Consider the following 14,897-nt stretch of genomic DNA (forward strand, 5'->3'; position numbering starts at 1 on the left):
AGTAGCAGCGCAGGAGGAGGAGGAGTTCATCACTTTTCCTTTGCACTGTCGACTATCTGTGCCTGTTAGGCTGAGTCTGACAACTTAATTGGTTCCCCCGGGCGCTCTTTTCTTCTTCTTCAAATTCAGCTTTTCGTGCCGTCTGCCACACCTGCCTGCCAAGCTGATGGGCGCGGCTGGGACCAGTGCCCAAATCTCTGTTTTGACTTGCCTGGGAAAGTTGAGCGAAAAGACACAATAGGATTGAGGACTATAAGGACATCCCCGCACGACGCGTCAGCTTCACATAAACACATTGTTCCTCCGGTGGTGGATCAGTCGCTCCATCCTGCGAGGAATCCGTATTTGATCGGTAGTTGTTGGAAGTGGCTGAAGGTATGGATTTTTTTTTTTTTTTGTTACAATGCAGTGCTCTGGAAAAACTTGGAGACTTTAAAGGGGGGAAGAAGGGGAAAGTTGTTTAAGCTGGATGTTGCGGATGTTTCTTCCCACCTGGCTGCTGCATCTCTGCACTAACTACTGCGCTCTGGGAGTTTGCTGATGGGCTGTCAATCTTTTTTGGGGTGTTTATAGGTTGGAATTGTTATAGTCTTAAAGGTTCTCCGCACATACTTCTTGGCTTGTGTGTACAATCCATTGGGGGTTTTTTGGGGATCATTTTTCGGTTATAGTGATCTCAGGGTAGTTTTACACATTCTCCTTTTGCTGTGCTATTTAGATCCGTCTAAATATACCAGAGGCTCCGGCCTTTCTGAAGCATCACGCTTTAACTGACATGAGCCTATATTTGCTGCTCAGATCAGTTACAGCCTATGATAAGTAACTGGGTTGTTTTTTTTCTTCTTTTTTACAAGCTTCAAGCTAAAAGGATTTATTGGGAGAAAATATCTTCACTATTTAATTTTCTCACAGCAGTAAAAACACCATAAATGTGTTACTGATTACAGGTAGAAGCTGTGGTTTCAACACCACGTGGTACAGGAGAAAAGTAACAAAAAGGCCATCTTATGAAGTTTCTCTGCATTGCTGTTTCTAAATAAGCTGAGTGTAGATGAAGCACATGCAGTTAAATGCCCTTACTTGGCTGGCAGGGTGTGGTGAGAGGATGGTCTTTCAGAGCTGAGCGGTGATCCACCAGCCTCCTTTGTTCCTTTGTGAGTTTGCTCCTCAAAGAAACAAAAGTAAATAGAAAGTCTGCTGAAATCTATAGATGATGCTTTTCTGTGGTGTCCTCTGTTCACATGAGAGGTAAATGTGTGCTCTTGTTGCATATGTTCTGCCTGTCTGCTGTTAGTGGAAGGGGAAACCATATGGTGGTTTTAAAAATACGATCAGGAAGACTGGTGTGATGACATTTTGTGTTTCAGCTGGGATGAAGTATCAAATAAATGCAGTAAACAAGCAGCCGATCTTTAACCCAGATCATTCCTGGGAGAACAATTTTGTCTTTTTTTCCATTAAATGTTTGCTAAAATACCATCTAACCACAGTTAAGAAATAAGCAGACGGCTCTGAATATACATGACTGTGGTCAACATTTTATCATCATCTCACCAGATTAAAATGGGATGGACGAGTTAACAAGGCAGATGGACTTCTCAGAAGAAAAGGGTGAGATTTCTGGATTTCCTCCGAAGTTTTTGGAATGGCAGTACAGATGGACAAAGCCACCATTAAATCCCCAAAATAAAGGCTTGATTCACCCAAAATAGACACCCATTAAACAAAAACTAACTGCCACAGACAGTTTTTGTTTTATTTGAATTGGATTTGATTCAGAATCTCAGCGTCCCATTTTCACAGACCTCATAAAGTGATTTCTTATTTGAGGGTTTAAAGACAGATCGGTGTAGAGGCTCAAAAATACTTTGTTGCTACACGGTTTTAAATAGCGTCCTCCTTTCCTTGGTGGTGGTTTTGTCTCTCTCTCTCTCTGGGGGGTCTTATTATCACTAACATCACTGCATGCCTTCACTGGTCTCACTTTCCATTGCTCATCATGTTGTAAGTCATCCTCTGGGTTTCCCTTCAGCAGTCATAGCTAAATGTTAAAGCAGAGCTCATTGCGGCCTAACAGCTTCTGACACAGGACGGAGAGGTCAAGCAGCCCCGGATCTTAAGTTTGACCATTGCCGAGAGGCGTAACAGGAGAATAATCATGTAATCAGACATGCTGTTCTCTTTTATTATTGATCACTTCTAAAGCAAATCTGCTGAACTTTATTTATGTAACACTTTTCATAACCAGTGGTTAGAATGTGTTCAAGGCTTTGGCAGAGTCGAGGAGCATCGGCAGCAGGAGCATAACAGGCCTAAAACAGATATAAATCCCTAAAAGGGAAGGAAAGCAGGAGTGAAGAGGAGGAGATGAAAGGAGGAAGACACGAACAAGAAGCCAGCATGAAATTAAAGGAATTTTTATAATCTATAGCTGATGCCAGCAAAACTCAACAGGCTGCTGCAGGAGAACAACTTGCCTCCTGCTGGAACAGGGGTGTTATTAACATCAAAATTATCTGCACCCATAATTTATGCAATCTTTATTTAATGTTCTTCTAAGTCATGCCTACATATATGATGAGCATCAAGGCTCGGGCTGACCTGAGGACAAAGTCTTTGATTACAGTCAGAACATGTCAGAAAGTGTAAATCCAAGTTGGGACTGAAAATTCATAAAGAAAAAGCGGTCGCAGGGCGTAGGGTCCGGCTCGTTCTTGGAGGTGATTTAGTTGTTATTCTCCTGTTACGCCTTGTGATAGCAATCACAGGGTCAGCAATCTGCAAATGAAGACCCCAAGATGTTTGTGAAATTTTTGGTTGGGGCGTTTTTGTCAGTAAGAATCAAAACACCCTGAGAAAAAAAACCTGACAAGTCAGATGTCCTCATTTGATACTTTAGCTTTATTTAAACGCAAGACTTGAGTTTGATTTTGATTTTACGGGAAACCACCCAACCGGATGACCTTAACTTAGCACTTTGTTGTTTTAGAACCAGTTAATTGCAAGTCACCTGTTATTAAAGGCTTCAAGGTTGCAACTAGTACTTTATTAGTGTTTAATAGATCAGTTAATACTCTATTAAAAACTATGAGGCACTATTAAGACTAGCATTTTGGGTTTTTAGATTAGGTTATCAAAATCATTAATAGTTAGGTCATGAGTGAAGTTTTCGTTTGTGTGGTTGTTAATGTTCGTAAGCAATCACATACAATTCACTATGGTTAGAAATTGTTCATTCATTTCATTTAATTACATTAAAAAAACAGTTGTAGGAGGACATCGACCAACCTTGCTCTCCAAAAATGTAATTAATGTGCTATAACAGTTTTGTAATCCTCTCTCACCCATTAGTCTTTAGTTATAGTATAAAAACTCCTTTAACAATAAGTGTCAAGATGAGTCTAGTCCGTGAGCTGGGGTTAACACACAGAAATAACTTGTTATTTCTGTTTATTAGTTTATTCTTTTCATATTTATTTTCATTCTGATCATTTCTGTTATTTTTCTGTTGTTATGTGATCTGTTTTCTGTTATTCCGTTATGCCATCCTGTCTATTCCATAAAAAACAGATAATGTACTGGCAAAAAAAGTACATTTTCAGTTTTTTAACAATTTTTACAAAAAATAGTGTACCTTGCTGTAATAACTCTCAGTCTTATACCTATATGGACACAAATACCGTGCACACAGTGGTAATTATTGTTTCCTTTTCATCAGTTGTCACAGAAACCGTAACCTCCACAACCAGACTGACATCTCTCCCACCAAGTGAGTCTCTTTGGTCTAGCCATGTTTGCCTTAATTGTTGTCAGTAAACTAAAAACAAAAAAAGAAATAGAGTAATTATAGTTCTAAAGGAAGTTCCCGATGAGTAACTGCTTCTTGTGTTTTGCTGTGTGTCTTCGTTGCTAGAGGGAACCAGCGGATCAAATCACAGGAATATGTCCAGCAGTGCTGGAGGGTTGGGCTTGGAGAAGAATGTCTTAACCCAGAACAGCAGCAGTGGAACTTACTTTTCTTCATGTGAGAGCAACTTTCCACTTAAAATGAGGAAGCTGCAGTTTTGTTTTGAGATGCTGAATGTCACATTTTTAACCCGAATTACAAAAGACAGATTCTAGGTTTTTGCATCCAGGCAGCGGGAGAGGAATATTTTATTTCTTGAAAGTAGCTCTGACGTCATTATTGATGCACTAAAATACAGCGGAGAGCATTACTATTAAAGGAGGCTGAGTTGGAGCTGGTTTACTGAAACTTACGGGTGCCAGAGGGAAACAGTTACTGTAATTAAGTTTTAGCTCCAAACTCAGTGAAGATACTTAGTTAGGTGTTACGGTTTCATGCTACTATATACTTCTGCTCCACCACATGGCATAGGGAAATACTTTGCTTCTTGTAGTTATTTAGGAGGTTTTTAAATAGAAATGATTATTTTTGTGCAATATTTATGGGGAACTTTTTTTTTACTGATTTGAATTAATAAGTTAAACCAGGGTTTAATGTAAAAATGCCAAATCTGGATGTTTTTCCACACTAAAACAGGATTTCCTCTTGTTGTAAAGTAACTATCAGTACTCGAATTTAGATTCTCCGTACAGTTTGTGGACTATACAGAGGCACTAAATTAAATAACTGAGCCCGTTTCAACAGGTTCAGTTATTTCATTCCAAGTGTGAGCTTTTGCACAACCGGTCAGCTGAACGTGTGGCAATGTGAGTGTTATCTGCAGAATAGGTATAACATTAATCATATTCTGCAGGTAAACATGTTCAGGAGTTTCAGTGGATCTGTTTTAGCTGCTAATGTACACTTGCCACAGGAAATCATTTACTTTTCTTTTTAGAAACAACAGTTTTTCTGAAATAAAAACAATTGCCTTCTGTACTGTTATTATGTAGCTTCTTCTATGGAAATCTCCCAGGAATATTGGCCAGTAAGTGGGACTTTAAAGTGGATCATCACTATATATTTTCTTCGTACTGCAGTTTAGGTAAAAATGTATTAGGCATGTATTTATAAGCATCAATCTTTCTGGCATTTTGCTGCAATAAACCAGTATTTCCAGTATGTTCAGTTTTTCTGAGATGTAGTGGAGCAGAAGCTAGAAATACTCATGTAAAATGCCACTACCTTAAATTTACACCTGAGAAAAGGAACTTAGTTACTACTTCCTGGTCATATTCGTCCAATCATGACTGAAGAGTTCTGTGAAATCATAAATAATTTTGGAAATCATCCCTCCAGCTTCTGTAGGTGTGAACACCGGGAGCTACAGCTCCTCCTCGGGAATCTACCTCGGCGGAGACTCCTCAGGAGGGGGTGAAGGAGGTGGGACCTACATAGATGGAGAAAGCTATGGAATTGCCACAGGAGGAGGAGGAGGAGGAGGAGGAGGAGGAGGAAGCAGCGGAGGCAGTTATCTCGTGAGCTCCGTGTCCAAGGTCCGGTCCAGCTCGTCGGGCGGTGCCAGGAGGACTCAGACTGCTGGCTCATCAGGAGGCCTGTCGCCAGCTTTCCGGGAGAGGAAGCACATATCCAGCCGCTCAGGAGGCTATGATGGTGAGATCCTGTTAATAAAACAGTTGGCATCAGAGAGTGAAGGAAACTGGCACAACTCAAGGGTGCTGTTTATACTTCTGCTCAACCATTGTGTTTTCTTCTAGGGAGTTCCAGTGCTAATTCCTCTCCAGAATTTACTCGCAAAGATTATGGAAACTATTGTAAGTAAAAAGGCTTATAAATGTTCTCATTGCACAATATCTCTCCTGTTTTACCCTAAACATGTGTCTCTGTTTTTCTTTCAGGCTCTGGTGCCACCAGAGGGAGAAGCGAAAGCAGAGGTATTTAATAATAGCTCCTCCCTTCATTATTTCTGCACCATCTGACTCTGAATTGTCCCGGGTTATTTATTTATTTATTTTATTAAATGAGGATTCCATTGTCCATTGTGTGTTGTGATTTTTTTTTTTCCAGAAAGCGAGATCAGAGTCAGACTGCAAAGTGCCTCCCCCACTCCCTGCAGATGTAAGACCTCTCAATCCGTTTGCTGCTGTTATGCAAGTTCTCATAAAGTGACAGAACTTTTTCTCATTTTGTTTTGTTCCTGAGTGCATTCATTCAAAGAACCACTTGTATAGTGAAAGATTTTTTACTGTGGGGTGTGTCTTTTGAATCATGTGGATCAGATTTATAATACGTTCCACTTCTCACATGCAAGTGCATAAAATTGTAATTTGTAACACATGTTGCAGTTGGTTCCCGTACATCAGCAAAAAGAGACGAGGGGAGGTTTAAACAGTGGGGACTGTGCCTTTCTTTGCACCGTAGCCATGTGGAGAAAAGGTTATGGGGCAGAGTTTTGGTGGTAGCAACGGCACACATGACTCACTGTTTGCAGTAAGTCCCATTTTAGACCAAAATGGTGCAGAGTTGGAGCTGAGCAGATGATCATCGCTCCCCCTGCTGATTAAAGTCCATAAGTGCTGTTATTTAATCCACATTTTTTAACAGTTAGTCACTCTGTGCCACCTTTGGCCCCCTCAGACTGCCATGGTACATTGTGTGCAGTGGTGGAAGAAGCACTTTTACTAACTATAATAAAACAAAAACAACACCGTAACTCTCAGAAGTGGAATGTAAGTCTCTTCTTTTGTAGGTTTTGTAGCTATTATCACTTGCAGAAGTATTATAAATAAAAATATTTTTAAAACACTAAATCATGGCCACGTTTACACTGTGAGATTATTGCATAAGTACATTTTAGATATTTATATTATTGATTATTACAAACAGAGACGAACTAATATTTTCAGAGGACACATACCCCCAACTAACCAAACTAAATGGAGAGTAAATATTAAAACAAAATGTTTAATTTTCTTTAAAAAGTGTTTTTGGTGTTTGCCTCTTGCAAAATTACAGTCTTCTGTTTTTAGGATTCCTTTCAGCCATAAACTTCTAACAGTTTCTGCTGCTGAGTTTCTAGCTCAAATTCAAGATGAAACAGTATCTCAGATACGCTGCATTGTTGCATTTGTTTGTGCTTTCGTGGCTCTCCAGGGACAGAGTTGGATGACGTGAAGAAACTGCTGAAGGGACGCTCTAGCAGCGTCAGCCCCACTCGCTCCTCCAGTGCCTCCATCACCCTGCCTGTCCCTAAAAAGGCCAGCGTGGAGACCAAGACCATCTCAGTGGCCTCTCAGTCAGGTATACTACACTGCTAAACTTAAAAAGTCATTATTATGTCACAGGAAATCTTAATATGGAATAAAGAGGGAAAAATAACATTATCCAATAAGTAGATTGCGTCCATGTTAGTCTGACTGTGGAAACAGGTTATAAGGGTTTAAACTGTTTAATAGACTCTTATATATTGGTTTTACTTTTTCTCACACACATTCATACTATGTCTTTAAGCTCTTTTTAACTGTCACACGCACACTCACACTCTGATGGATGCATCAGAGGCCACTTACGGTTTGGTATAACACTTCAACATACAGACAGTGGGGGGCTACCGACCTACAAACTACAGGACAACGCACTACCGCCTGAGCCGCACATCACAGACACAAAATGGAGAAAAGTGAAAACTAGAGACACATTTAAAATGTTTGTCTTTGTGTCTTTGTGTCTTTTCTCTCCTGCAGTTTCAAGTTCTTTTGGCTCTGGTGTGAGATCACCTGGGTTCAACACCATTGATTTATCAGGACTGTATGATACTGGCTTGACAAATGGAAAGCTTGATAAATCAAGCCAGTATGATATCACAGACAAGTATGATACTGGTGTCAAATCAATTCAGTATGATGGTAGTCTGAAATCAGGACAGTATGATACTGGTGTGAGGTCAGTACAGTATGGTGGTAGTCTGAAATCAGGCCAGTATGATACTGGTGTGAGGTCAGTACAGTATGATGGTAGTATGAAATCAGGACAGTATGATACTGGTGTGAGATCAGGACAGTATGATACTGGTGTGAGATCAGGACAGTATGATACTGGTGTGAGATCAGGACAGTATGATATCAGTGTGAAATCAGGACAGTATGATACTGGTGTCAAATCGACTCAGTATGATGGTAGTCTGAAATCGGGGCAATATGATACTGGTGTGAGATCAGTGCAGTATGACACCACTGTAAGATCAGGTCAATATGACACTCTGGACTCCACGGTGTTCCCCACTTTCTCCTGGTCCACCTCCACTCTGCCGTCCTCCTCCACTACAGTCATTGCCGGCAACACCAGCAGCTACACATACCAAAGTGGGCAGGTCAGCACCAACAACATGGCTGCAGGCTTGGCGCCAGTCACCCCCACCTCTCCATCACCCCTGTCAGGTAAGACCAAATGTTCCTGGACATACATGGATATGTTGTCTCTACACGTTCATTTATTATGCTCCATATCTACACGTACTTACATATAAACGAACATATGAACAAGGAAACAGGCACACTATGATAAGTCTTATATTAGAGATTAGCAGACGTCATCATGCCCATCCTGATGGTCCATAGTGTTGAATTTGAATATTCTATATTCTCTGAAAAACCTTGGAAACCTTTTGTGAGTTTTTGATACTTTTCCATAGTCAGTGTAATTCTTTTCCCTGAAAAAACAAAATAATTTGCACAAAATATTTTCAGGCAATACACTGCAAATAAATAAATAAATAAAAAATACCAGATGTAGTTTTTAATTTTGTCAGAAGGTCCAGTAAACACTCCAGTTAAGCCTTTCTTCCCTATTCTGGCTGGTTAGCATAGTCAAATTGTAAAACTACTCTGGGGCCATAAATGGAAATGAAGGATGCTTTCTTTCTCTACTGTGACTTTCCTCCAGTGTGAAATAATTGGTAGTTACTTAATCAAATCTCTGCATCTGTGTTTCTAGTTTATGGCTTTCAGAATAACCTGGCACCCACCTCGGCCAGTGTGCTCACCACCAGTGGAGCCAACGTAAATGCTAACCTGGGAGGTAAGAAAACCTTTTTTCTGTCCTCTTTCTGAGTAAATCACTTTTTTGCCCTCGTTTCAAAATAGTGTCTTTCTTACATATTCATCTATGTGTTTGTATTCACAGGATATGGTGTTCAGAAGAACGTGACCAACGGTGGCAGCGCCATCAGCACTGGAGTCTCTACAAGTAAGTCTGCAACAGTTTAAATCCCCCTGAATCTGATAAAAAAAAAAAAAATCATCAAAGGCTGAACAAAATGAATTCCTGATGGTTTGTCTTCTATCAGCCACTAGATCCCAAACTGATGATGTCTATAAGAAAGACTATAAGTACGTGGTCTCTGAAAAAGAAAACGTTCCAGCCAAAAGGGAGACAGATATGCTCATTTTGGCAAAAGACACCGGCAAGCAGTTTACCAGCAGCGGTATTCATGTAGGAGGAGGTGAGCCTCACACTCAGCGCCACCTACTGGGCATACAAGTTCCTCAACTTTCTTTAGAGTTTTAATCGGGAATTGGACTGACATGTATTTAGTTGCACTGTTTTTTATTCGGTTTTTTGCTATAATTTAAACTCCTTTAGAAATTGATTGTCTGTTACAGTTTGTCATTGTATGTTTTCAGTTTAGCTCCTCAAGAAAAAAACAAATAGATACATAATATCGGTGTTTTTTCTATTTTCACAGGGTCACTGTCAGGAGACTCGATAAAGAAGGAGAAGCTTATTTCGAGCTACGGTGAAACAGCTCAACTAAAGACAGAGACGGGCAACTCTTACTGTGAGAGCATCTTAAAAGCATCTCCAATGTGACTGATTTACAAAAAAACAACAACAATAATAAAAAATTGGTGATGTTGGTTTATTTCTTCAACAGATGGTTCATCTGGAGTTGTAATGAAAGACAAAGCCACCTATGCAGGTAAGTTTCATCGACATCAATATTGAGGAGCTAATTGACAGTGTACTGAAAGTTTAATGTTGGATTGAACTCGTCACTCTCTCTGCAGAGATTCACAGGGACAGCGGCATCTTCGGAGGTGGAGGACTATGCTGTTGTTCGGACTCCTGCTGCTCCTGGTGGAAGTGGCTGCTGGGCCTTCTCCTTCTCTCCCTGCTCTTGCTGGGACTCCTGTTTGGCCTCATTGCTCTGGGTAAGATTGAACTGTGCAGCCTTATGAGAGTCCCCCACCCCAAATACCACAGATAAGATAATACCTCAGGAGTCTGAAGGGCCAGTTTCTAAAGCTGCTGTGCTGTGAAGGATCAGAGAGCGACTCTTTTTTAACCAATAAAAAGTGTTTCAGCCTTTACAGACTAGTCTCCACTATTGAGCTGAGAAACAATAAATGTAATTCTCTCCCTGGAAATATGATCTCTTAGTGCCGTCCCACCCCCATAAAGTCTGGCATTCATTCATTGTCTACAGACCAGCTCTGGAAATCGTTGCCGGATGACATCAGAGACTCGAGTTTGCTTTGCCTGTAGCACGAGAGCTGTTGTTGTGGATTTACCCTGATAAAAATGTGATGTGAAGAACCTGAAAATACATTTGCAACTTACACTGAAGCATGCACAGCCTGCTCAGAGTCTGTGAACTGATGAACATCTGTTTTTCGTCATTCAGTTCAATACATATGTTATAACTTATAGCTTGGTTATATGTTAAGTTAAATATGTTCCGAGAGGAACACTAATGAATTTACGAGTCTCACTCTCAATCTTAGACTGTGAAGCAACAGCAGAGTTTGAGAGGATATACACTTCATTTTTATGTCCATCAACATCAGTCCCTTGAAAACACAGGAAAAATATAAATCTGACTCTGTATGTCTGGATAAATAATAGCTTTTTTTATTGCTTTTAATTGTGCCAGTATTCCATATATAGTTTAGAAACTGAGGCTTAAGTGCCATATTAAAGTTCATCCATTTCTTTCTAAAATCTGCATTTCCTCCTTCATCCTGGTATGAAGTTGGAGGGCTAAATAATCGGTTAAATTGTACAAGTCATCATAACTGAAGTACAAACTTCTGGGATGGTCTGTACCACTTAGAAAGCCACGTTGTAGACCATAGAGCTCCACTAAAACACTTCAAATAGCACCAACAGCACAAACACTGTCTAAGACCCCTGTACGGGTAGTATGGAAAGGGAAACCGCCAACAGTAACCAAAAATGCTTTTTCTACCAGGCTGTAAACACTTTAAATGTTGTATAGTTCAACGTTTTAACAGCATCTTAACATGGAAGTCAAAGAGGATTCACATGCTTTTGGAGACAGCCTCAGGTGGCCTCTAGGAGAACTGCAGTTTTGGGTTCTTATCCATTGGATTTTTTTCCTCAGGCTTGGAGGCTCCCACAGAGGAAAGCTGCAGACTCTAAAAGAATCCCGTTCTGTACTTGTGCTCACATTTACTACAAATATCAGCAAGTAAATATGTTAAATTTTAGATTTTTAGACCACAGCTAAAACATCATAGTACTTTCATCACGGAGTAATAAGATAACTCTTTACATTTGAGAAGCTGTAAATATGAATCTTTGACTTACGGTGGAAGCATCTGCCTGTCTTTTTCTCAGCTGAGGATGTGAGAAAGCTGAAGAGTCGAGTGGCGACCCTGGAAGCTGGGTCATCGGTCGCTGGCGCCCACACCAGTCGGCTGTCTTCCAATGATATCAATACTTATGTGGATGGTGGAGGTGTGGGCACTGACAACACCATAGGCGTGGGTGGAGGAGGTGGAAGTTCAGGATCCAGGACACAAGTTCAGATTTCCACAAGTGATGCCAGCGCAGGTGGTAATGGCATTGGAGTGTCTGCTGGTACTTCTGGTGTTGGAGCTGGTACCAGTTCCAGTGGGAGCTCCAGCAGTAGTGGAAGCAGCAGCGTCGGGAGTGCTGGTACAAGTCAAAGTGGTAGAATTGATGCTGCTGGTACCAGTCAGCGAGTTGGGGTTACCGATTTTGCTGGTGGTGCCGGTACTGGCACTGACCTCAGGATCAGCGTGAGTGGAGGACACATAGATTCTGCTGCGCTTCAACTGGCCATCCAGCACATGTTAAGGGCTGAAATGCAGTCGCAGGCATTCAAAGGTACTACACACACACACACACACACACACACACACACACACACACACACACACACACACACACACACACACACACACACACAGACACAGACAGATACTATCATGCACTACATTCATGTAACTGTTTTCTTTTTTCAGCTACTTTAGCGTCCTCAGTACAGGCAGAGAGAGGATTGCCTGGGCCTAAAGGTAAAATATAAAAAAGTTTATTTAATTACATCTAAAACTATAATGTTCTTGAGGTAATCAAAATTAGCTGTATGTCATTTGAAATTTTAAAAATGTTTACTTTTCTACTCTTTTTAGGTGACCCTGGAACTAAAGGTTTGACAGCAGTATCTCTTACTGACCAAAACATTTTCTTTTTGGACTTTTTAGGGTGAAGTCCATTTTTCTGCTCTTATTTCTCTTGTGTTTTATTTTTTATAGGAGAGCCTGGTTTCCCTGGCATCCCAGGTGAGTAATGATGACTTACATTTTCATTTAGTAATCACTACAGCCCAACCAATTTATTTCCAGGCCAATATTATCTGTTTGCTGATCTATCAGTATCAGCATTTATAACAGCACTTAAAACAGTAAAGAGGAGAAAAAAACACACTTCAACCATGTTAGGACTGTTAACGTTAGATACAATAGTTTGTCCACCAGAGGGCAGGCTACAATTTTCCTGTTGTCAGCGTGTTTGGCACACAACACAAGCTGATCTGAGTAGATTTGGGCAGGGTGAAAATGGCTCGACAAGTGTTAGCGAGATCTGTTTGTGTTTCGTGTGTCTGAAACAAAAAAAATATCAGCCGAAACACTGGAAAAGTGGATTTAAAATGCCTCCAAATATCAGTGTCAGTATCAGCATTGGTATTTTATTATTAGTCCTTTATTTATTAGTCCTTTATTTATCCAGGTAAAAATCTCATTGAGATTAAAAATCTCATTTCCAAGAGAGACCTGGCATCATGGCAACAAAAGTCACATACCACAAAGGTATACTAATACCTTTGTATTAGGATGCTAATCATCACATTATTTTATATTTGTGATGATTTTATTATATTTTATATTTTTCTTAGAATTACTGTGTGGTATTGTGACACATTTTTACTCACTGTGACTGTGACTTCAGGTCCTCCAGGTGCGATGGGACATCCAGGCCCCGAAGGTCCCAAAGGACAAAAAGGAACCCAAGGTACACAAAACATTTCAAGTTAAAATTGAATTCATGATGTAGCTGCTCAGCTCAGTTAGAGCCAGTGATCATCTCTATGCTATATGTGTGATCAGGTGAACACGGAGCCGAGGGGCCACCGGGTCTCAGAGGTCGTGAGGGCCCAGTTGGCCCGAGAGGTGAGCCAGGACCTCCAGGCTTTGGAATTAAAGGCGACAGAGGTATGGTTCATACTCAGAGCAATCAAAGATCTTGTCTAACTTGACTCGCAAACAGTTTGTCACTACAAGATCTTTTATGTTTGGCTTGTGCAGGTGCTCATGGAGATCCTGGGGTTCCTGGGCCTGTAGGACCTATCGGGCCCCCTGGACCAAAAGGTGAGATCAGTGAAGATGGAGCTTTCAAGTTTAAGTAAACAAACAAACAAAAACATCTATGAATGCCTCCTTATTGAGCCATTTATGAGATGACAAGCATTTAATCCCTCGTGCTGTCTGTACCACTTGCAGCAGCAGGTGGCAGTATAGAGTCAGTTTATGAATCAAAACAAAAGCAAAACAAAGAATGGCCTATCACTGGTTTATTTGTATCCGTACTCTCCAGAAATATGTTTTATTTGAGACTTCATGCATAATTAAACTCATATGTCTTTCCTGTTTTTCCAAATAGTCTTACCAAAACGCTTAGAAAGCTTCGGTTTACAAAACACCGGAAAAAAAGTTGTTTTTTTCACTACAGTTATTTATTTGCTTATTCATTTATTTAACATCTGTGTCACTTTAGAGCAATTTTGATTTCTCAGTGTAATGAAAGAAAGAAAGCTCAAGCTTTCCTAACAGTTTTTAAATTCTTATTTTTGTCCAAATGCTGTTATAATTATTAATTGCTAATGATTCTTGCAGGTGCACAGGGGCTTTCTGGACTTTCTGGGCCACCAGGTTAGTGTATTAAATCGAATTCATCTACTTGCTTAGCAGAATTTACCACAAAATGTATTTAGCACCAGCTGAAAAAAGTATCATTAGTGTTTTATCTTCATTACTGGCCTTTAACATGAACTGCTTTGTGATAGGTCAACCAGGTCCTCAAGGTTTCCGTGGCGAATCAGGGCTTCCTGGGGCTAAAGGTGGGTTTCACACTACTCAGCTGCTAAATAGTGTGAAATTCATAGTTAAATTATTTATTTTTGATATATTATAACGTCTTTTTCTTACTCTGCAGGTGATAGAGGGCTGGCTGGATTCCAGGGACTTAAAGGTTTGTTGTACATCCTGTCAGGATTTTAAAGGATCCTGTGTTGGGCTTGTTGATCAGAGTTTAATTCATTGTTTATTTCAGGTGAAACTGGTGACAAAGGTCCCAGAGGTGCACAAGGTCAGCACAGCTTTGTAATTGAAACTGGATTTGTAGATGCAAAATTAGCATGTTTTAAACTCCGTTCAGTCTCTTAATTTTCTGATCGAGTTGTCTGACTTCTCAGGTGAACCCGGTTTACCAGGTCCGCCCGGGCCAGCTGGAGAAAAAGGCTCCAAAGGATCAGTGGGTGAGTCAGAGGACGTCTAACCTCGGATAGTAGATTCTAATCGATTCTCAGACACTGGGATTGTGGTACTGTGCTGGACTGCCTCCTGATGTTTCATGTGGTTGTTTAGAACCTGCAGGAGCATGAAATGAC

General features: G+C 40.5%; 1 protein-coding gene across 3 annotated transcripts in view; it reads left to right on the forward strand.

Moving 5' to 3' along the window:
* Positions 1-14,897, forward strand: part of col17a1b (collagen, type XVII, alpha 1b) — a 25,233-nt gene continuing 10,336 nt past the window's right edge. For 2 of the 3 annotated variants that reach the window (XM_039621440.1, XM_031756840.2), the window contains exons 1-28: positions 1-375; positions 1,558-1,611; positions 3,719-3,769; positions 3,914-4,024; positions 5,246-5,560; positions 5,665-5,721; positions 5,806-5,841; positions 5,975-6,025; positions 7,061-7,207; positions 7,651-8,343; positions 8,900-8,983; positions 9,089-9,151; positions 9,252-9,407; positions 9,651-9,743; positions 9,840-9,884; positions 9,973-10,116; positions 11,546-12,058; positions 12,196-12,246; positions 12,364-12,381; positions 12,487-12,513; positions 13,181-13,243; positions 13,339-13,443; positions 13,537-13,599; positions 14,125-14,160; positions 14,295-14,348; positions 14,444-14,479; positions 14,561-14,596; positions 14,703-14,765. In XM_039621440.1, coding sequence (XP_039477374.1) covers positions 1,569-1,611; positions 3,719-3,769; positions 3,914-4,024; positions 5,246-5,560; positions 5,665-5,721; positions 5,806-5,841; positions 5,975-6,025; positions 7,061-7,207; positions 7,651-8,343; positions 8,900-8,983; positions 9,089-9,151; positions 9,252-9,407; positions 9,651-9,743; positions 9,840-9,884; positions 9,973-10,116; positions 11,546-12,058; positions 12,196-12,246; positions 12,364-12,381; positions 12,487-12,513; positions 13,181-13,243; positions 13,339-13,443; positions 13,537-13,599; positions 14,125-14,160; positions 14,295-14,348; positions 14,444-14,479; positions 14,561-14,596; positions 14,703-14,765 — 3,154 coding nt within the window. In that variant the 5' untranslated portion in view covers positions 1-375; positions 1,558-1,568. The remainder of the gene's footprint in view (positions 376-1,557; positions 1,612-3,718; positions 3,770-3,913; positions 4,025-5,245; positions 5,561-5,664; positions 5,722-5,805; positions 5,842-5,974; positions 6,026-7,060; positions 7,208-7,650; positions 8,344-8,899; positions 8,984-9,088; positions 9,152-9,251; positions 9,408-9,650; positions 9,744-9,839; positions 9,885-9,972; positions 10,117-11,545; positions 12,059-12,195; positions 12,247-12,363; positions 12,382-12,486; positions 12,514-13,180; positions 13,244-13,338; positions 13,444-13,536; positions 13,600-14,124; positions 14,161-14,294; positions 14,349-14,443; positions 14,480-14,560; positions 14,597-14,702; positions 14,766-14,897) is intronic. The other variant, XM_039621441.1, reaches the window with a different exon arrangement.

The sequence above is a fragment of the Oreochromis aureus genome, linkage group 13 (genome assembly GCF_013358895.1).
Source record: "Oreochromis aureus strain Israel breed Guangdong linkage group 13, ZZ_aureus, whole genome shotgun sequence".
NCBI lineage: Eukaryota > Metazoa > Chordata > Actinopteri > Cichliformes > Cichlidae > Oreochromis > Oreochromis aureus.